The 23,896-nt window shown below is 32.3% G+C and overlaps 1 protein-coding gene across 4 annotated transcripts; it reads right to left on the bottom strand.

Moving 5' to 3' along the window:
* Positions 1-7,624: 7,624 nt before the first annotated feature.
* Positions 7,625-23,374, bottom strand: LOC123228518 (disease resistance-like protein DSC1). Of its 4 annotated transcripts, none has more exons than XM_044653921.1 (6): positions 22,681-23,374; positions 21,432-22,524; positions 20,563-20,871; positions 19,536-20,471; positions 18,919-19,435; positions 7,625-7,874 (listed from the first exon to the last, which is right to left on the bottom strand). In XM_044653921.1, exons 1-6 carry the CDS (start codon positions 23,199-23,201, stop codon positions 7,858-7,860), a joined length of 3,393 nt encoding a protein of 1,130 aa, XP_044509856.1. In that variant the 5' UTR covers positions 23,202-23,374; the 3' UTR covers positions 7,625-7,857. The 4 variants fall into 4 exon arrangements, with proteins under 4 accessions (XP_044509856.1, XP_044509855.1, XP_044509854.1 ...); XM_044653920.1 differs by lacking the exon at positions 7,625-7,874 and adding an exon at positions 7,904-8,723; XM_044653919.1 differs by lacking the exon at positions 7,625-7,874 and having other exon boundaries at positions 18,666-19,435.
* Positions 23,375-23,896: the final 522 nt, after the last annotated feature.

Below are 23,896 nucleotides of genomic sequence, written 5' to 3'. Positions count from 1 at the left end.
GAGTTAGTCTATCTAAAACTCAAATCTTGTATGACAACACTAGTGCTATTAGTTTATCCAAAAATCTCATTCAACACTCTCGAACCAAGTATATAGAAATTAGATATCATTTTATTCAAGACCACATTCAAAAGGGTAATATTTATCTTGACTTTGTATCCACCAAAAATTAACTTGCGGACATTTTTACAAAACCTCTTGGGGAAGAAGTTTTTGCAAAATTAGAGCTGAGCTTGGGATTATGGAATTGTCACATTAGCATTTGCACTTACATATCATTGCAGTTGTGGTGATTTGATTGAACTGAAAGTGTCAATACATGTTTTATACATCATTTTATGTTTGATCATATTTGATAATTTTTTTTCTTGTATCCATTATTTTTGCATCGTTTTCTAATATGTTTGCACTTCATTACATTGCATTTCATTTTTTTAATCAATAGTGCATAGTTGAATCATTTAGACTCATTTATGTTCAAATTGAAATCACAAAATGCATAAAAAGATTGACCTGGATTTTGCAAAATTCGATTGCTGAATTGCACAATTCGACTGACCAAATTTATTGCAAAATTTAGTTGACTGAATTCTATAAAATTCGATCGAATGAATCGATTGAATCTGGAGCATAAGGGCAGAACAAAGGTTTCATTCTCTTTTACAAACCTTTTAGCCTTCTTCCGTTTTTCTCTCGGCTGAATTGCTTCAACTTCACCATAATATATTTCAAACTCAAAATTTTCACTCTAAATCAATTCCAAACATCATTTCTACTTGTTTTCAGCAAAAAGCCCTTTTCAAAAACACCTATCTTTTCCTAAAATCACACCAATCATTAAACCCTAAACCCTAGCTTTTAAATTTCATCCAAAATCACCCTAATTTTGTTGATTTTCCATCAAATTGACCACAAAATCATCATTCCCAGCATCATTCTTACAAGTTCCAACCATCAATTTTTAAATTTTGGCTTCACATAAAAAAACCCAGCTATGCACTAGTGATGTTGATTTTTCAAAAACCCTAAACATCAAGTTCCAATCCATTTTTGTCATTTTGTCACATTCCATCGCATTTTGTGTGGTATTTCCTCTTTTGCTCTTTGTTTTATCTTTTAAAAAAATTTTCGGTTTGTAATTTGTTAGCATAAGTTGTTAGACTTTGTTGTATGTTCTTATATTTTGCAATTATGGTTAACACTCATCGTAGTAGTTCTAGGCATGCCCTTAGGTTATCTAGAAATGTCAATACTAGATCTTTAGCACCTATCGATCAAGTTGAGCCTTCAAAAGCTCCCTTTGATCAAACTCATTTTCATTTCGATCGAGCTGTTGTAACTTATGCTGATTGCTATAATCGTCATGCTCTGTGTAAAACTCATCAAGTTGATTTAATTTATTAGCGCAATTCAACTTTAGGACTCTTTTGTTAGATTTAGATGGACTCGTTTTGTCACCTTAAGTGGTTATGTTTATCCTACCCTTGTTTGTAAATTTTATGCGAACATAGAGTTTGATCGGCTTCATAAGAAAGCCACATTTTTTGTCCAAGGCTTTGATATTCATTTTTCTCATGTCAACCTTCGTGCTACTTTGGGTCTTCCCATTGTTTGTGGTCTTTTTCTTCCCTCTTGTGGGTGGCATTTCACTGATCCATTATATTTTGATGTCCTTCGAGCTATGACAGGCAATCTTGACCATGATGTCGTTATTTTTCCACCAAATAGGCATTTCACTCCATCTGCTCATTTCTTTCATAAAATTATTGGTTACACTCTTACGTCAAAATTAGGTCACTTCAATGAATTCAACACGGTTGACTTCTATCTCCTCTTGCATCTTATCTAGGGATCTCTTATAGACCTTTGTCACGTCATTTTTTATCTAATGGTTTTTAGTCTCTCTCATCACACCTATCTTTTACCTTATGCATCTATCATCACATCGATTCTTTCGAAGGAGAGAGTTTCCTTCCTTGAGAAGTTAGATGTTGAGCCAGCTACTGATCCATATATTGCTTCCAACCTTCATGTTACGACTTCTATCAGTAAAATGGTGTATAACATCACACTTTTTAGATAGTACCTAGTGAAGGTGAGGTTGTCAATAATCTCGACCCCAAGCACCTGATGCTGTTGACACTAAATTTATGACAATGATATTGAGGCAAATGAGGATCGAGATTCATTCGAGTTACAAGCTCATGCTTCTGGCAAGAGATTTAGGATGGTTACTAGAGTGAGTTCATCTACTGAGCAAACCACCCCCTCAGTTGCTAATCTTATCTCTATTTTATCTATTGAGCTTGTTGATCTTCATGTTAAGGCTCGCTCTAATTTTGCTACTGTTCGTGCTAGTATTGTCGAGCTTAGAGGTGGCATCGATGAGCTTCTTCGTTGTTTTCCTCCACCTTCTCAGTTTATCTCCATTTTTTCATTATATTTTTGTTGTGTATAAATTTTCCTTATATACTCTTATTTTGCTGATCATCTTATTTAGACATTGTATTCATGCATTGTACCTTGTTGCTTATGTTTAGTCATTTTGGTAATCATTTCTATACATTGTTCATGCATGTTAGTCTTTTTTTGTCTCATTGATTATATCATTTTTATTCATTGCCTCATTCTTTTTTATAATGACAAAGGGGAAGAAAAGTTTGATTGACGATTGATGTTATGGATACTTTGATATGGTTATGGAAGATTATGAATATATATTTGATTATGATTATAGATGAGATATTTGATGTTGTGCATATTTTGATAATGATATATTTGATCAAAGTTGCAGATATTTTGATATTGATTTGAGTTGAATGTATGATACTAATTTGAATTATATTATTATTTGCATATTTTCAGTGAAAGGAAACCTGATTTTTTAAGGTGAACTCTTGCAAAATTTTCTTAAAAATCAAATGTTTGTTAACTTCAAGGAAATACATTCATTGATATATTTTATAAAATTCCTTGAAGTACATATGTGTTTGTCATCATCAAAAAGGGGGAGATTATTGACTAAATGACTCATTATGCTCTTATTTTGATGATAACAAACTAATATGTCTCTATGTATATTGACTAATGATTTTATTTGAGTATGAGTTTAGATTGCAAAAATTTACCTAATACACTTGGAGTTTTTAGAAGGAAATAAAGATAAGACTCAAATGAAGAATTCTTAAAGATTTGAAGAAAAACTTAAATTTAGGTAGATATGTTTGTAATTTTGGAGCATTGGTTTTTATTAGAATATTTATTTGCATGTGAAAGCTCAATTAAAAACTTTTTCTCATATTTTTCACATTTCGAGTTAAAATGTTATTTTTCAAACTTATTAGGTTAAGCTAAATTTTTACCAAAATTTATTAACTCATTTAAAATGATGAAGTTTTGTGAATTCCATTTTCATATTTCAAAGTTGGTTTTGAAAGAATTTTAAAAAAATGAGTAAAATTATCACTTTTCAAAGGTTTAGGGGTTAAATTATAATTTTTAAAAATTTAGAGGGTAAAATATAATAAAATTTAATTGACCGAATTTGACCATTCGAATTCTTTGATGGCAATTTCTGAATTATCCAGAAGCCATGTAGTTTGACTTTCAAAAATTCGATTGACCAAATTAAATTCGATCAACCAAATTTTGCTTTAAATTTTTTAATGGCTAATGTCATGTAGACTCCACGGAAGTGCTACGTCACATCTGGTTAACCGAATTACATCCGATTAACCAAATTTTACATTTTTTGGAAAACTAAAATAGCTAATTTTTTTGCACAATGGTAACTTTTTTCATTTTTCTCTATATAAACCCAATTAAATTTATTTGTAAAGGACTTTTGCCACCAAGAATTTTCATATATTTGAGAGTAAATTAATTTTGAGCTATTCATTTGCAAATTTTCTTCTCAATTCAAAACCCTTACTTATACACTTTGTAATTCCATTTTATCTTAGGTTGTACTAAACTTAAACTTTCATATACGCTCCTTCAGAGAGATTATATTTCGAATTCATACCAAAAATTCGTACTATAAAAGAATGAGGGTCACTCTTAGAGAGATTAGAAAATTTCTAGTGAGAAAAATTGAACTCTAATATTTGTAAAGGGTAATAGCATCTTGGAAGCTAACGTGTTACTGAGAAAAGCTTGATTGAGTTTTTGTCAAACAAGAATTAGTGGAATACTCTAAGGGAGATAGCTTGGAGGAGTGGATATAGGTCGAGTTGTGTCGAACCACTATATATTGCGTGTTTGATTTTCTCTTCACTTAAACTTATACTTTATGTTATGTTCTTTTGATTGTACTGATTATTTGAAATATTCTTGTCATTATCATAAATTGCACTAAAAATAGATAACATTCATTGATTTGAATAAATTAGTTTAATTCTTTAATTCGATAAAGATTATTTTAAATTGCCTAATTCACCCCTCTCTTAGGCCATTCAATCCTTCAATAGCTAGAGTCTTGTTAACCTAAATGTCATGACCACGAATTCATAATGTCATATCTAGTTCTGACGACTGTCTTCGGGATATCCTTCTTAACTACCTTGACTTGATGATAACATAACCTCAAGTCGATCTTTGAGAAAACCGAAACTCCCTTCAATTGATCAAACAAATCATCAATCTTGGGTAGAGAAAACTTATTTTTAATAGTCACCTTATTAAGCTCTCTATAATAAATACACATTCTTAGAGATTTGTCTTTCTTCTTCACAAACAAAATTGAAGCTCTCTATAGTGAGTGGCTATTGTATTAAAAACATGCATTCACATACAAGGTCAAAAGACGTAAAAACTCTATATTTAATTATCTTTTTGTTGGTCAAGTTAGTCTGATAAACACGTCTACAATGTGCACCCATGAGTTACACCAAGCTTTCTACAATAGTTTCAACATATGATAACTCTCACCACTTTTGGTAAGGGCACTCAACAATATGATACTTTCATAATCATTACACGTGCCTTGTTTATTATAATGTCAGGATTACGGATGTTTCTAGAATACCCATTTAATGTGTACACAAGGTTCTCATGATCAATCGTCTAATCCTCTTGTCACAGTTCTAGCATTTTAAGGGCACATTATTCGTACAATCATATAAATAGACAACATATGAATTGAATAATAATTAATCATTTATTAATTATTAACATAAAATTACATCTACAACTGTCAAATTTGACTGACTCTATGACACCTACCTAATTCACCTAACTTTCAGTGGCGATTACTAAATGATGTATAAACCCGAACATATGATAAAAGTATGAGGTATTCCAAATGTCAATAATAAAGTGTACCCAATACACTTGTCGACTAAACTTTAGGCTACAAATATCATATCATAAAAGGAGTAAGACTTCAAGTCTCTCTCATCATCACCTAAGCATCCCAGATATTAATACTCCCAGCATTGATGTATAGTCATCAAGAAGGTATCAAGGTAGCACAGACTAACCCTAATGCTTTCATAACCATATTGCACATAACACATGGTTCAAAATAAAATAATACATCATTTTTAGTTGTTGACTCGAAATCACTTAGTTAGACACCCAAAATCTCTTTTCATACTATCTTCCACACAATTTGATACACTTATCAAAATATCATCTCATGTTGTCTTCATTATGACCTTATTACTCATATTTACCTTTGTTAGAGCCTTACTATTTATTTTCTCATAATCATCTCCTATAAAGGTAAAACATTCATTTTTACATTCATATACGAGCTTAGAAACTTTATACGTCTTTACATCCAAATTTCCTAAAATGTACACAAGGGTATACCCTTCATACACAGTGGTATATGTGTGTGTCTGAATATAATTATACATGGGCATGTAACTTCTAGCAAGATGCATGATCGTATGTCCCATACCACATAGGGGTTACCTGATCTCAAATTAACATGCTTATGTATTTTCTCCTACACAGGAATTGCTTATCCTAAAAAATATACACACACGTATTCCCTATGCATGAACATGTAATATCCTTTCACTAGATTTTGAACTCAAGTTATTTTACATTTTTAGTCATCCAAAACCCTATATATAGTCTTAGAATCCATGCCAAACAATCCATAGACCATCATTGCTTGTTTCTAAACACCCTAAGTCGAGTTTGAGATATTTATATTCATGAAATCCATCATACACAACATACACTTCTATTAATTATACTAATTCATCCATTCAACATATATATCCATACACAATTCAATATTCAATTTGCCAACTCATTCCTGATAACAATATTTCCAATTAACCAAATACTGAAGTAATATATCAACATATAAACAAATATGTACTTAAATATGAAAATATTTAGCCAACCAATATGTGTCTTCACTTAATGAACAATCAAAGACTAAAAAACCTCTAAACTCTGTCTATATTTGGTTGGAAAAATATGATAGGTACTTAGTCCTAAACACGTATGAACCTTTTTTATTTTTAACTGAAAATTGGTTATGTACCCTTCATATATATGCGTGTATGTCGTTACCCAATAATTATAATATCCGAAATCACCTCCTTATCTAAAATTTGAACGTATTAACCATACATGAATGTGTACTTAAATATCCACGAGTGTATATGTCTCCTAAACTTAGCCAATTTCATACATCACATGAAAAAGACTATTTTACCCTTGCCACAACATACATGAGTGTGTAACTTTCCTACACAATCGTGCAACTCTAGTTTCATATAAACATAATTAAATAAGCATAGTTAAACACAATTAAGAGCCAAAATATGCAATTAACCTTAAACGTACCTATGGGTGTTACAACCTTTTACCCATACTATACCTCTCTTGTTATGTCTAGTTCTTGAGACTGGTACTACTGTTAATATAGACAATTGGTAGTAGCTTTTAGTTTATCTTTTAGGCAAACACCTCTGATTTGAAGGCCTTGCCCAAAGCTTCACAATATGTCTATAATGGCATTGATTCTATCATCACATCATGAGCTATTTCTAAATTTAACTTATGGATAAACATCTCCATTCTATTCAACTCTATACTCGCCACTTTATACTATCCATTCCTGGTGCATAACGTGCAAAAGCATTAAATCTTGTTAAGTGCTCTTTCATTATGTTGTTTCTCTATGTGAGGCTGATAAAACTCTTAGGCCCTTAAGTAGGTCATATCGATTGTTTTATACTCAACTTCAAATAGTTTCCTAAAGTTTGCCCAGGTCACATCAATGATCCTTACTATTTCTAAAGTGAGATTTCACCAAACTCTCACATCTGACTTTAGCATGTATATGACATATCACATTTCCTCCTTATTCGACATCTCAAATAAAGACATAGTATTCTCAACAAACTTTAGCCATTCCTTAATTATGGTGAGGACCTTGGTTCCTGTAAACTTTTGAAGTCAATGCATACTCGGCAGGTTATAATTTATGTGTAGTTGAGTCCATCCTAAAGTTAGGGTTTTTACAAAAGCGTTTTTATTGACCCTTACAACTATGGAACTTATATGATTCAAGTGCTTGTACTGCAATACCCTATTACTATTACTCGTTGAGCACCTCGTGGATCAAATTCCTGATATTCATAGTATTTAATCTAGATTGAAAGGCTAAAAGAGCTATAGCCAAAGCTTGAGTCTCTTATTGGTTCCCTTATCTATTACTGTTCAGTCATTTGGATCTCTTTATCTAAAATAACAACTCAAATGCCCAAATACAACAATTGATTGTATATAGTTTACTAAAAACGTAAAAAAAATAATAATAAAACATAAAACAAAATGACATAATTACCCTTACTACTCACATCTTGTTGAAGCTTTACACTGCATCTATCATTTAGCTTTATCTCCTACAAAACAAAGAAAATAGGAAAACGTGAGTGATAAACACTCAGTAAATAAGATCATAGAATAAAGTTTGCTAAATTTCTATTTTGTCCCTAGATTTGGTCCATGTTAAATCGGTCATCAAGAATAAACTATTTACTTTACTTAGATGAAGTCATCTTATATTTGACTATCTAGACCCTTAAGATCTACTGGGTCTCTTAAACCTACCTCATTAACTAGATTTCTATGTCTTATATCTAATGATCTCTCAAGATCCTACCTTCACTTGACACATTACAAGTGAACGCCTATTTAACCTTAAACTAAACTATAATTGACTTGTTGATCAGATTAAATGAAAATAGGGATTTGACATGTAACCTTCTCTAATCAATAGGTGTGTTACAAGAAAACGACAAAAGTACCTCTATTTTATAGGGTCCAAAGAATTTTTATTATGCTCTGTAACATTACTAATTAACAATTCAAACAAATCAATCCTACCAACTGATTAGATTTTCATTAACTTAGTTACAATTAACAAAATAAATAAATAATAGTAACCATCATAAAAAATTACCATTTACAGAAACCTTATAACCAATTTCAATAACTAACCATATATACTATACATACACATTCACATATATCCAATAATCAGAAAGATTTATATATTCTCATGAGCATATATTATCCGCCATATAAAAGTATATGCACATCAATACAATAACTACATATATACATATAAAAACTAATATATATACACACACACCAAAAACATATAAATCGACAAAAATATGGTACCCTCCTCCCTTAGTCTGATGATTCGCTAAAACTCTCTGATAAAAATCACTTATGTAACGTTTTACCTGTAAGATATTAAATTATACAGGTGAGCGACTACGACTTAATAAGAAAATCATAGTAAATACTCGAAGTATTTCATACCAGTATTAATCTCTTTCATACTTAACATGTCAAGGCTACTCATATACAAGATAATTTACACGTAACACGCATAAACCATATATCATATCTCTCTTTATCACTATGCAAATATGATTTTCACATTATGATTTATGCATGTATGAGTGTCATGACTTTTCTGTTTTCATATTCTTCTTCTCTTTTCTTAAATCTTTTCGGATCATACATCTTTCTCAATGTTTTGTCAGCCATATAGGCTTGCATGCATGATTCTAATGCAAATGACTTTATAAAAACCTTAGTGAAGTTTTTATGGAGGATTCTCGACGAAGGAAGAAGAAAATAAACAGTTTTTGTCTTTATAACTATTTTGAACTAATTTACCCTTAGCCTTCTCTAAAACTTTCTATTATATCCCTATACAATTACCAAAAACCCTTAACACCATCATATAATTTTAAGTGTGCCATTCAATTTACATTCCCACTTTATCCCTTAAATCCTTCTAAAATAACCATTTTACCCTCTTTGAAAAATATTGCTTATTTAGTAGTTTTAAAGAATTTCTTCAGAATTTCTTTAAGCAATAACTTATAAAATCGATTCTAGGGGTAATTTTGGAAGTAAAGTTTACTGGTATACCTAAATCTGGATGCTAGATGGCACCTACCACATGAGTATCATAAATATGCAATTTACTCCCTACGCCACTAACGAACTACAATTTAACTTGAGCCCTCTATGACTCTTCATACCTTACTAGGGATGATCAATTTCTATAGTGAACCAATGGTCTTTTGTAGATTATGCCCTACTACATAAGGTGTAAGGAGGATCTTATAGGTGCCCCCTCATAACAACCTTAAAACATGTAGCTTCAATTATGGTACCATCATAACAAACATGCATACTATCTTGAGCTACCTAGTTATGATCCTACAAGACTTTTACCTTTTCTCTAATATAACTTGGACTCTTGAGACAATATCTTATTCTATAGGTCTTGCTTCTATCCTTAGAGTTTTCAAGATTCATTATCTATCCCTAATCTATTTATATAACCCAACTAATAGCCTTTCATAACCTATGAATGTTTATTCATTTTTTATTAATGATGAACGAATGTGCCTACCCTCATTCATCATCCTTCGATGAACATTTATTCTTCCTTTTCTTACTTGTTCCTATGTCTTAAAAGGTATCTTATCTTTCTACACTAGGCATGTTCGTTCATGTCTAATGAATAGTCATTCGCTGTGTCTTTTCTAGCATAGATGAATGATTAGTAGCACATATGCATGTTCATCCACCCTTGTTCTAAAAATTGGGGTCTATGAATAGTCATTCAGACATATAAAAAGTTCATTCCAGGCATGAGATAGTTGTTTATCTCAGAAGAATGGCTATTCATGATGTCTGGAAATCTAAAAATTTACTGTTTTTTAGTCTATTACGTGTATATTTCATTCTAACATTCACACATCTGTTCTAATCATCCATTTAGAATTTTAAAACATTTATCTACATATATAGAATATAACTACAATCACATATATAACAGCTAACCCAGATCACATGAATTATCATCACCAATCCAAAATCACAACATACTCATCATGCCATAATCAAAGTTCATCGTCTTTGCACACAATATTCATATAAAATCAATTAGAACATACCTAAAGTTTGCAACAATGCTACAATAAAATATTACATATACATAATCATATAAACACACATATATTCAAAGAATCATCATCCTACCATCAACAATTGCCACATGTTGTAATAAAAAACACTTAAATCAAATCATCTAAGCATAAAGTGTAACTAAACATAGTACTAGAAAATCTATTGGTGTTTCATAATTGCCCATTAACTTGAGTTGCACTAAAAGGCTAGTTGATTGAGAAAGTTTCTCTCTATCTTTTTTGTTTGCCAAAGATCGTTGGAAATTGCTCCCTACCATTATAAATTAAAAGGTCAACTCTTTTCTCTTTAACGCAGATAAAATTAGATTATGTGGGTTTTCCTATGTTTGGACCAGAATCCCTAAAAACACAATGATGTGCCACTTTTAAATGTAATTTTCATAACTGCACATGAGTATGTGTCTTAACATACACAGACGTGTATTTCTTCTAGACTAAACCATTTTTCACGTATTTTACAAGAAAAACCATTTTGTCCTTGCCAACACACATAGAGGTGTGTGACCTCTAATACAATCATTTACCCCTAAAATTTTACATTTTATTTAACATAAATATGGGACAAATGATGAAAATGACCTTGAATATACTTTTGGGTGTTACATTTCTTTCCCTTAAAATAATTTTGTCCTCGAAATTCACTCAAATACCTATGGGAACTTATGCCTCATATCCTGCTCCACCTAATGGTTCCTTGCCTAATGGTTCCTCCGAAGAACATTAATTAAAGGGATTTACTTGTTTCTATACTACTTAACTTGTTTATCCAAAATTTGAACCAGATGTTCCTGACAAACTAGATTATCCTCATGTTCCATATCCTCAACTCTCAATACATCAGTCAAGTCACTAATATACTTACATAGCAGTAACACATAAAACACGTTATGAATGTGATTCATACTCGATGACAATGTAAGCCAATATATAACTTTACCTATATGCTCTAAAATCTCAAAGCCCTTATAAACCTCAGTGCTAGATCATCTTTCTATCCAAACCTCATAACATGATAGGAGAGAACAACTCTCACAAAGCATATCACCCACCTCAATTCTAAGTTTCATATCCTCTAGTCAACATAACTTTTTAGCGACCTTAGGCATGTCTCATCATTTTCTGGATAATCTCTAGTCCCAAAGCCTGTGTTAAAACATTTCTCTCACCTATCTTATCCCAATAAAGAGGTGACCTACACTTCCTCTAATAAAGTGCTTATACATATAACACTCCACCTTAAATATCATATCCTTTGAGGTAAAGTGTTACCAAAATCTTTATGTGCATAAATGACATATCAATGTTCTCAATTCCAACACGCATAATATCTCTTTCAATTTGAATAATTATTAAATTTTTTAGTAATGAGAAAATAAAGACTAATAATTCAATTACAACAAAATAATCTCCAAGCATACAACATAAAACCTTTTAAATTCAAGTATTAGAAATCATATATCCAAATTTGCCATATAATCATGACCATAATATCAGTCGTCATCTTAGGCTATTTATACGTATAAGTCCATCTTTTGCATGCCACTCCATCATTGAGTCACCACCCACTACCATTATTACTTTTAATTATATCACCTACAAAATGCAAAGGAATAGGGATGACCTATCATACTATCACAAATCTCAATCTATCATTTTCTTTTACTACATAGTTTATCTTGATCTTGATCTTAAGTTGTCATTATCTTACTTGAATCTCAAAGAATCAGCGTACCCATTCTAATGACCACTCTAATAGTCAGAGACCTGTGAATAGAGTTTCTAAGAATTCAAAAGGAGATTGACCTCAGCTTTAATCCATGCTTTACCAAAGCAGGGTGAGGACTATGATTTATACACAAATGTCTCACATCAGAGTTTGAGAGCAATATTGATGCAGAAAGGAAAGTAATAGCTTATGCTTCTCATTAGTTAAATGAATATAAGACCAGATACCCTATTCACATTCTAGAGTTAACAGTTATAGTGTTTGCATTTAAGATATAAGGGCACTACCTATATAGGGTAAAGAGTAATATTTACAAGGATCACAAGAGCTTTAGATATTTTTTTCGCTCAAAAGGAACTGAACATTAGAAAAAGATAGTGGTTAGAATTGGTAATAAAATATAATTGTGAGATTAAATACCACCTAGTAAAGACAACGTAGTTGAAAATGTCCTTAGCAGGAAAGTGTACCTATCACAAATTACCACTCACCGTAAGTTACAACAGGAGCTGGTGAGAAAGTAGATTAAGGTAATTACAAGGCAATTGACAGGTATCTAGATTCAGTCAACTATTTTAGATAAGATCTGTGTAGCATAGCCTTCAAATAAAAGATATCCATAAATCAGAAAAAAGATGACTAAAATTATTGAGATTGAGTTCAATATAGTATTAGACATCCTGAGGTTTCGAGAAAGGATATATGTTTCCCAAAAACAAAGTTTAAGAGATAAGATCCTAGCAGAGGCACATAGTTCCCTTTACACGACCCATTTTAGAAGTGTAAAGTTGTATTAAGATTTTAAAAAGATGTTCTAGTGGCCAGGAATGAAGAAATACATTGCAAACTTCATGGGTAAGTGACTTATGTGTTAGCAAGTTAAGACTGAACATCAAAAGTCATCTGGACTTTTGCAACCCCTTAATATTCTTAAATAAAAGTGGGAACACATATAGATAGATTTTGTGGTGGGATTGTTGAGGGTCAGAGGTGGCTATAATGCAATATAGGTTATAGTTGATTAGTTGACCAAGTCAAAACATTTACTAGCAGTCAAAGACACCATGAGTATAGATCAGTTAGATTAGATCTATATAAAGAAGATTGTCAGATTTCATAAAGTACTTAAGACGATAGTATCAAATCAAAACACTAGATTTAATTTAACATTTTAGCAGAGTATGTAAAAATCTTTAGATACAAGATTGACACTCAGCACAACGTATCGTCCCTAAATTGATGGACAAACTGAGAAAGTCAATCAAGTAATTGAGGACATATTGAGGGCTTATTGCTTAGAGAAAGGAATGAGTTAGATAGAAGTGATGTTATTGATGGAGTTTGTTTATAATAATAGTTACCAAATAACCATCAAGATGGCTCCTTGTGAGGCTTTGTATGGTAGAAGATATAGATCACCATTACATTGGGATGAGATAGAAAAGAGAGATTTCTTCACTCAAGTCGTTAGGATCTAAACTGATCTAGAAAATGATTAAGAATGTAAGGATGATTAGGGAGAGGATAAAGTAAGCCTGGGACTGTTAGAAGAGTTACGTAAAGTAGAGGAGACGTGACCTTAAGTTTTAGCGGGATGATAAAGTGTTTGTTAGAGTAACCCCCTATAGGCATGTTATGAGATTCGATAGGAAATGCAAGTTAACGTCGAGATTTGTAGGATTGTTTGAGGTATTAGAGTTTATAGGTATGGTTGCCTATCGACTTGCAATACTAGCGAGCATGGATCACATTTATAATATGTTTCATATATCTTTGTTATGTAAGTACATCAATGACTCCACCTATGTGCTCAGTTTTGAGGATGTCGAGCTAAAGAATGATTTGGTCTATAAGGCGTATCTAGTTTAGATATCATATCGACAAGTTAAGAAGATTAGACATAAGTCTATTCCCCTAGTAAAATTATTTGAAGGAATTACTAAGTTGGGGAGGTCATATAAGAGGTTGAGCAGGACATGCCATAATGGTTCCCATATCTATTTGAGTGAATTTCAAAGATGAAATTCATACTAGAAGGGAAGAATTGTAACACCCCTAAGTAAGTCCAAGGTCATTTAAGTGTTTTTTTTTCTAGTTTTTAAATACATTGATAAATGATTTTCAAGTGTGCAAGCTTGTGTATAGAGGCATACACAGTCGTGTATGGTCAACAGAAAGTCAATTAGTTGTTAAGATTGTGACGTAGCGAAATATAAAGTTCCTTTAGTTATACAAATAGACATGATCGTATACGCCCTATATATGCTCATTTATCACGTCGTGGAGATAAAATAAAAACACAATAACCCTAAGTCTCTCTTTCATTTTCTTTCATAGCCACATAAAATAGAGAGTGTGGAAGAGAGAAGGAGAATTTTTATCACCTATGGGTCCATCAATGATCATTAGAATCATCATAGTCGTGCAAAGGAACGTTTTTGTCAAAATCTAAATAAGTGGATTGGCTTCCCTTGTTTGATCTCGTAATCTATGGAATTTTTATGTTATACGCACTATCTAGAGTGATTTAGACATGATTATGATGATCTATTTGTTTAAATGGATTTCACACATGAATAGAATGAGTTATATGCATGCATAGTTTCTTGATTGTGTAAAGGTTACATGTTTTGGCTTGAATGTTCCTTGTCCTTATAATTGATCTCATAAGACTATGTATATATGTGTTACGGTTAAAAAGATAATGAAAATATTATGTCTAGGATGCTTAGAGATCACTATTTGTACCTTGGTTGTGTAAGTATCGCCGAAATTGTGATAAAAAAAACGTAAAAACCCTAGGATGTGATTTTCAGATCATGATACATGACTATATGTGATCTCATACACGCTTATATGTTGTTTCATAAATTTTGAAAGTCTGAAAATCTTGCACTAGTTCTAAAGGGATAAATGCACGACCATGTGGTATAAGACACGCTTATTTATGAGTTTCCAAAAGTGGATGGCATGCGTTAGAGGACATCTGACTCATACACATGGATCCAAGTGCACAAGAGTGTGTCTAAGTCACCTTTCTGTATGTACCGGCTCTATACACGACTGTATGTTGAGTGTCATATTTATGTATATAGGCTAGAAGGCATACGGGTCTGTAAACTTAGACAAAGACCAAAGACGATTATACCCTAAATAATGTGCATAAAAAGGGAGAGTTATGTAAGAAGAATAATAAGCTAATAAAGGATAAAAAAAATTTAAAAAAGACATAGATAAGGTACCCAACCATGTAGATGATGACACAAATTCAAATCAAATCAAAAGTCAATAACCTTAAGGTTGGTGTCACACAACTAGATAGTCACTAACTATGTGTGCAAGTGACAGTAATTGTGGAAGCAGTAGGGTTAGATACTTAGGAAATGCATCATGCACTTAGCGCCAATGTGTATAACCACATAGCTCAGTTCAGGTATGCATGGTAAGTGTATGGCTTTTAGATATTCCTTATGTGATCAATGGAATGCATAACATATATACCCAAGATAAAAACCATCTTTAGATGGTTAGTCAATAGTTTCGATCAACTTATGTGATAAGGAAAGGAACTACTATCGGAGATTTTTTTGTGTGATCAGGGTGCCTCAGTTAGTCCAGTAGATCGTTTGTCATATGCATAAGACATAAAATTGGCTTTCACCAAGGCTTCATATATATTGATTTCAACTTGGGCCTTCATAACTTTTGTGAACGATCTATGTCAGGGTACCAAGGTGTGATCATACAACCATATTTAGCTTTTGAATGGAATGCAAGTTTTACCATCAGTCATTTATAACAGTTTTAGATGCCAAAAAGTCACCATTTATTGAATTTTAACTCATGCATTTCCTTTCATATGTTTGCAGGTAAAGGTCAATAGCGAGACAGATGGGAGATCCAATGGTCCAATTAACAACTGTACGGGAAGGACCTTTAAACTTTTATTAGACATATAGTTTCAATATTTTTATAATTATCATTATTGCTAGTATCTTCAGACATATGGTATCGTATGAGTATTAATTAATAAAGTATTTTTATTACATTACTTTTTTATACACTTTTTAATAACGATCATGTATTAAAGTTTTCAAATACTCTAGTTGTGCATGCCTCTTTTGATACAGTCTCATCAAAGGTATATATCTAGAAAGAGGTGTTATAGTATCCACATGATGCATATATAATGTTAAGGTGGTCAATGAACCCTTAAGCTTGGTAAGACCTTTAGAGGATGAAGTCATATGAAAGCGTTTGTGAAAATTTTAGAAAATGTTAAAAGGTCTTGATATGATACTTTTATATAGAAAACAATGAATGAACATTCATTAGCCATGTATGACCATTCACATGAATCACATCATATTGCAATATCACTTTATATTCATGATATTTCATATTTTTGCGATACATAATAAGATCATTAGATAAGGTTAACTCAAGATAATTAACAGTTGTTCACCTATCATGTACGACCGTTCACTTGATCTAGTATTATCCAATATTTAAACTTTTTTATCTAAATTGAATAAAAACAACTCCCTAAGATCCAATAAAACCTTGTTCACCCATCATGCACGACCGTTCATTTTTGGGTTATTTCAGTTTGACTTTTTAAGAAGAAAAGGTCATACTTAATTTTATTTATTCTACAAAATTTGTAACTATCATCCCAAATTTTGGGCATGATTCACTTCGCACAACCTAAGGCTTTCAGATGTCATAATATACCCCTTTCATCATGTTAGTAATGAACATATTCATGATGAATTTACAATCCATTAGCCGTTCATACACAAATCAACATTGACCTTTAGCAAGATATCATGACCACTAAAATGACAATGTATTAGCGATAGACATGTACTTATCAACAATATGATTATTATATAATTTGATCCTTTTTTCAATTGATGTCACTTTGAGGCTATGAGAAAAATTTATTGCCTACATAAAAAAGCTCCCAATATGCATTGATTGACATTTGTACCAACAATTAGACAATATTAGATTTAACAATAATTCAATCCTACTATAGCCATATAAATTGAGAGGTCATTGATAGTCCATAGTCTTGGCAGAGGTATCTACCCTTGTACCTTAGAGTGATGAATTGCATATTAATCAACTATAACTTTCATACAATTCTCAATACAGTCAATCAATACTATTCTAATAATCCTTTTTTAATGACTATATTAAACTAGTGTTAAACTATATTAATACTTATACAAGACAATCTAGTGGCCTCAAGTTGAAGAATCACATATACTATTGTTTGTTAGAAGATGTCTTCCAAAAATACTAAAGTAACCATCCATATGGAATTCTCTTGACTAATTAGTCTAGTTAACATGTTCACTCAATATACACCCATCTGTTGTACTAAACTGTCAAACAAATCATCTTGTCATGTGAGAGTTATCACTGTCTTTTGGTAAGATAATTCAACATTATAATACTCCTAACCATATTACTTTTTTCTGTTATCAGGTTAACATTGGAAGTATGGATGTTACTAGCTAGAATTGACAACATATGTGGACAAAGGATATTAATCTAATTTATTTTTAGTGAAAAACGATCTGATGAAAAGAATTTTATTTTATTAATAAAAATCTGATTACAATTACTAATACATAGGTGTGACAATTGACTTTGAAACACTTCCTCTAACATTCTTAATCTTCAACTAACATCTTTCCGAGTCGCTTTCCTAAAGGATGTAGATGCAGATTTCTACCATAAAGATGATTTTCAATCTACATCTTCCTAAATGTGTAATCTATTTTCAAGCTCTAATATCAGTCGATGTTGTCAGGATTTAATCAGATGCTAGCAAATCCTAAATTTGTATGAAAGTGAAAATATAACAAACAAAAGACTAAACATAACCCCACACAAAAGAATAAGATTCATAGTGGTTTACTATCCGTATAAGAGCCATGCCCATTTTTCTAAAAACTAGGAGAGGCTCTGACAAGCCTTACAAATTGGTTCACTCTAAGCCTCTCTTTAGTGATTCTCACTCTAATTGTAACCTTTACTTCTATTGAATACCATTTCTAACTCTATGGTTTAACAAGTTCAATACTTAATATATGAAATACTATTCCTAATATTACCCATAGTTCATATCTTAATAAGATTCTTATCTAAATTCTAAAAAAAATTATATTTTTATTCCTAATTATATTTTTTTTAAAAAAATATTATACTTGTACTCTAATTGGAAAATAAATTTAAGTTGAAGTAAGCTCCACAGTTTTGATAAATCTTTCATAAGATTTTTACTTACGTGAATGGTATAAGAATGAATCAGAAACTCAGTAAGAGTGGGAGGATATGGACTAGCTTCATTTCGGTTGTAAGTGAGAAAAATGATAGCAAACAAATCCTCACCACAAACTTTGACACCGCTTGAGTGTAAGTGAATTTAGTAGTGGGGAAGATCCTAATTTACATTGAATCAATGATATATGAATAAAACAAGAATTTGTTTGTGGAACAGTTGGCCCAGATCAGAAGTCAATATAACAAATGAAAAACAAATCACATTACAGTATTGATGATGACTGGGTGAAATAAATAAAACAAACATGTGGCACATGTATCTGACAATCGAAGTAACATGAAATCTTACAAAGACAGACGTTACAGAAAGAAAAGGGGAAAAGAAAATAGTAACGTATTTACCTCGAGCAAGATAACGTTTCAATTCCATTCGTTCGACCGCCTCACCCTGAACTCCACATTTTTTCACTATGCAGCAGTCTAGTCTTTCAGCATATGAATTCTCAACATGAAATCGGACGCTTACGTCACGATATGCATTTTCCGAAGGGAAAAGTGGATCAAAGAACTTAAAAGTATGATCATATCCCAGCAATACGTGATCTGAATCCACATAGTCGGGTCCAGTACCATAGTCCCATACACTCCAAGTTCCATGGAATATATCCTCTACACCATTTTGATCTGTGAGTGACCACTCAAAGCCAACTGCCAAACCCTGGCCTCTATTATGATAGCCTCGAAACTCCACCACAACACAGATAACAAGAGAAGTTAAATAACTACTGGAACAAATTCTCCATGGAGGCAGAGCTATAAAAGAACCCATACTCTGAAAGACAAACTGCTCTGGAATTTCACTTCCCGGAAAACAGATAGAACTTCTATCATTTTCTATAAAATCTCTCTCCCTCAAACTCTGTGAAAGAAAAATAATAAATTGAAGTTAACCAGTACTGGACATCATACCAAATAAGAAAGAGTGAGGATACTTTTTAGTTTTTCCCAACCATACATACCATTGACCAATAAAAATATTTCATAATTCGACTGCAGAACTCTTGAGTTAGTTTGAAACAATTGCTGAAGTCAATTTTTATGCTGTGAGGAAAATATCCCATAGTTCGACTGCAGAACATACTCTCTGATGCTTCCAATGATATGCAATTGTTTGCATCTATAATTTCTAATTTTCTTGGAAGCTTAGGCAGGATTCGAAGCCTCTCGCAATAGCTCACGTCAAGATAAGATAATCCAGAAATGTATTCAATACTTTCTGGAATGCTGTCAAAAAAGTTTCTGCCAAGAAGTAAACTTTTTAGTAATGATAACTGACCAAGATTTGTTGGCAGCCTCTCAATACTACAGTTGGTCAGGTCTAATTCTTCTAGACAGCTTAAATTTAGAATGGATGTTGGTATTTCTCCAATAGCGACCCTCTCTGCTTTTAGCACCTTCAGCGCTTGTAATTTTCCCAGCTTATCAAGCCATCCATAAAGTTTTAAACACCCGGACAGATTGAGATGTTTAAGAGATTTCAACTGGTGGATATTGCTTGGAAGCCTCTGAAGCATTGAGCAGTTCTTAAGATTTAATATAACTAGTCTGGATAAATTCTCTATTGATAAGGGCAACTCCTCGATTGCAGTTTCATCTAAATATAACTCTTTCATATCCCAAGACACCTTTGGAAACTTCTTGAGTTTTGAACATCCAGAAAGGATAACTTTTCCAAAATATGCTACATGAATGTCTGTTGGAAGACTCTCAAGGCTTCTGCAGTGCCTTAGATTTAACATATGAAGCTTATATTTGCAACCGTCAATAGATGAGGAAATCTCATGTAAACTTATACAACGTTCCAGAACCAAAATTTTAACATTCGGAGTCAATGAAAGATCTTGGATTCTCAGACGTTCAGAAAAACTGAGATTAATATGTTTCAAATTATCAAGCTGTAACATATAAATAATAACACAAATTAATTACCACTTTGATATTGACAATACAAAAAGAAATATCGTAATACAAAAATCACTGCATTACCTGAGCACTAGACCAAAGTTGTTCAATATTGCTATGAGGCATGTCAAGCGCAACAAGGTTCTTTGACAGAAAATTTGGTTGCAATGATTTCAATGGACATCCATGCCAACATACGTATCGTAGCTCAGAGGAAACAGAACTAAGCCCCTGGGAAGCATACACCTTATTGATATTATTCACTTCATCGTACATGTTATGTAGTTTAAAGAATCTCAGTTGATCCATCACTCCTAAAGAAAAAGGCTGTAAGAAAATGATCTCTGCTTGCCTAGACATGTCTAAACATATGCCTTCAATTGCATTAGACATCTGATGCCATAGAAAGAAAATTTATTAGCTATAAACTTTTTAAGAGTTTATAAGTAATTAGTTTTTGAGGCCCTAAATAACAATTAACACATAAACCAAAACTCGTTTTATGTCAGACCTAGGGCTGGATTCGAACCGAGCCAGCTCGAGTTCAGCTCGGTCGAGCCTGAAACGAATCGGCCTTAGCCGAGCTCGAGCTACTCATCAGATTTTCTAATTAAAATTTTTGATACAAAACGACGTTGTTTTGACCAATATATATTAAAAACGATATCGTTTTGATAACGAAAAATGAGCTGAGCCGAGTGGAGCTGAAACTAGCCGATCTTAGTCGAGCTAGGTCAAACTCAAGCTCGAACTTGAGCCGACTATATATGAACCGAGCCGAACTCGAGCTCAAGCGAATTCGAGCTTGGCTCGGCCCGAATCCAGCCCTAGTCGGATCAAACTAATGAAAATAACAAAAGTTGAAACACAATTTTCATATAGTTGATATTATGCTAAATATTGTATACATAAATTAACAAATCTAAAATTTACATAATACCTTCAACACTCACCTTGTTTTCCTTCAATACACTACAGATATCTTTATGGTACCATAAACGGCTGCGTAAACCAGGATATTTCGTGGATTCTTGTCGGACAATTTCCCTTCCCATATCTTGAAGCAAATTATGTATTGTTACCTTATTATCTTGTGATATGGTCACAAGACACTTGTCAATGAGAACACTTAACCCGCTTTCAGCCTCCAGGCCACAAGCATACAAGAAGTCCATCACAAAATCGTTTTTCTCCGACTTAAGGAAACATGCAATATCTAGAAATATATTTTTTTCATCATCATTTAGTCCCTCATAACATACTTTTAGTACATTGTGAATATCCTTATGAGGAATTCTCTTTAATCCATTTATTGCACTTTCCCAAAATTGCATTGACTTACCAACTAAATGGCAACCCAACACTTTAAGAGCTAATGGAACACCATTAGCATATTTTACTACCCTTTTTGATAGGTCATCAAAATCTTTGCTGGGATTACTTTGTTGAAAAGCATACCATCTAAAAAGCTGAAGAGCGTAGTACTCATTCAACCCCATCATCTCGTATATATGTGTTTCATCTACTCCACAATTTCGAAGTACTTGTTTATCTGTAGTTGTAATAATGATTCGACTTCCTAGACCAAAGCAATATATATCTTCAACTAAATATTCTAGTTGGCTCAAAGTTGTCACATCATCAAAAACAATAAGAACTTGTTTACGACTAAACATTGTTTTTTTTACTTTGGAATCTACCGCAATATCAGGATGTTTTAAAATAGTTGAAAGAAGTTGTTGCCGCATTGAATTTAGTTTGTTAGGACCCATCGATTCTTCCCTAATATTTTCAGCAAAATAAGAACTCTCAAAACAACTACTTATTTGGTTGAATACACAATTTGCAATAGTTGTCTTACCTATACCGGGCATTCCCCAAATTCCTATAACATGGACTTTTCTCCACTCAATGTACAATAAATCTTCAATATGGCGGATGGTTGATTCAACTCCAACCAATTTTCTGTATTCATTAGTTGGGATCATGATGTTTAGTTTCTTCCAAATATCTTGGACAACTTTATTTGCAAGATAATAATCGAATCTAACAAAAATGAAAAACAAAGTGTTATATTTGAATAGAGCTTTAAAAGATGGGAAAAAATCTAACAAAAATGAACAACAAACTGTTATATGTCATATGAAAATTAAATTAATGAGCTGACACTACAAGGAACGAAATTAAAGAGTAGAAAATTACGGGATCTCTTCTGTTGATCGGCCGGATATATTAGCTGCTTCTGTCAAAGCATTCTTCCACTGCAGCACCATATCTTTAAATTGTTCTTCTGTCATTTGTACCCTCTTTAACTTCTCCTCATCATAACTTTCTACAAGCTTTTTAAATCCCTCTCCAAAATTACCGGTTAGATTCCTTACATCTGATGGATAGATATGATAGAAAACTGGTATTACCCTCTGTTTTTGCGTATCCCTGCACACCAAAATCTTCACAAGTTCTTCCAGACACCATCTTGAAGATGCATAACCTTCCGAGAAAATGATAACTGAAATCATGGAATCTGAAATTTCATTCATAAGAGATGAAGATATATGTTCCCCTCTCTCAAGTTCGTCATCAATGAAAACATTTATACTTCTACTATTCAAAATTCCACATAAAGTGCTGGTAAAAGTGTTGCGGGTGTCAACACCACAGAAACTGAGGAATACATCGTGCTTCTTCACTTCAACAGTAGTGGACGAAGAAGAAGAAGCCATGCTACTTCAATCACTTTGCAAAATTAACCAGCACCATCTGAAAAGTAATATAAAAAGTTTTCTAGAGTCCAACGAAAACGATAATATTTTTCCTGAAAAAAATCAATTAGGAAAGTAGGTTTGCATAATCTGCGGTGTTACTTGAGCCTTCTGTGGCGTCTGATGTTGCTAATACGCGCCTTGTCTGACTTTAGTGGCGCATTTATCGGACTTCTGTTAGATTTATTCGCCAAAAAACTATTCACACCCAAAGTTTAATCGCATGACAATTATTACCTATAAAGTTTTAAAAAAAAATCAAATACCCACATGTCAAATAATTATGTTAATATCTTCCGATAATTTAATTATAAATTATTGATTTACCGTTTTAGTGAATCTACCTATAAAGTTTTTAAAAAAACCAAATACCCACATGTCAAATAATTATGTTAATATCGTTTGTTAATTTAATAATAAATTATTGATTTACCTTTTTAGTGAATCTAATGACAAAAATATCGTAAATTTCAAATCATCCATGGTGCTAGTTTAATCATAAATTAGAGCTACTGGCCAAAACACTTATTCCAACCCAAGGCTTAGTCTATTAACAAATTCTTGCTCATTAAAAAAAAAAAAAAATACCCACCTATCATTCCAAATTGTGTGCAATGTGATTATAAAAGTATCAGGACTAATCTGTGTGACCTCAA

This window comes from Mangifera indica, chromosome 11 (genome assembly GCF_011075055.1).
Source record: "Mangifera indica cultivar Alphonso chromosome 11, CATAS_Mindica_2.1, whole genome shotgun sequence".
In the NCBI taxonomy this organism is placed as follows: Eukaryota; Viridiplantae; Streptophyta; class Magnoliopsida; order Sapindales; family Anacardiaceae; genus Mangifera; species Mangifera indica.
This window is presented reverse-complemented; position numbering and strand designations above follow the sequence as displayed.

Excerpts from the sequence above, each read along its gene's own strand:
- LOC123228518 (XM_044653919.1), bottom strand. The coding sequence starts at position 23,201 with ATGGCTTCTTCTTCTTCGTCCACTACTGTTGAAGTGAAGAAGCACGAT. Across the intron at positions 22,525-22,680 it reads CGATCAACAGAAGAGATCCC|ATTCGATTATTATCTTGCAA; the intron begins GTAATTTTCTAC and ends CATTTTTGTTAG. Across the intron at positions 20,872-21,431 it reads GTGTATTGAAGGAAAACAAG|ATGTCTAATGCAATTGAAGG; the intron begins GTGAGTGTTGAA and ends CTATGGCATCAG.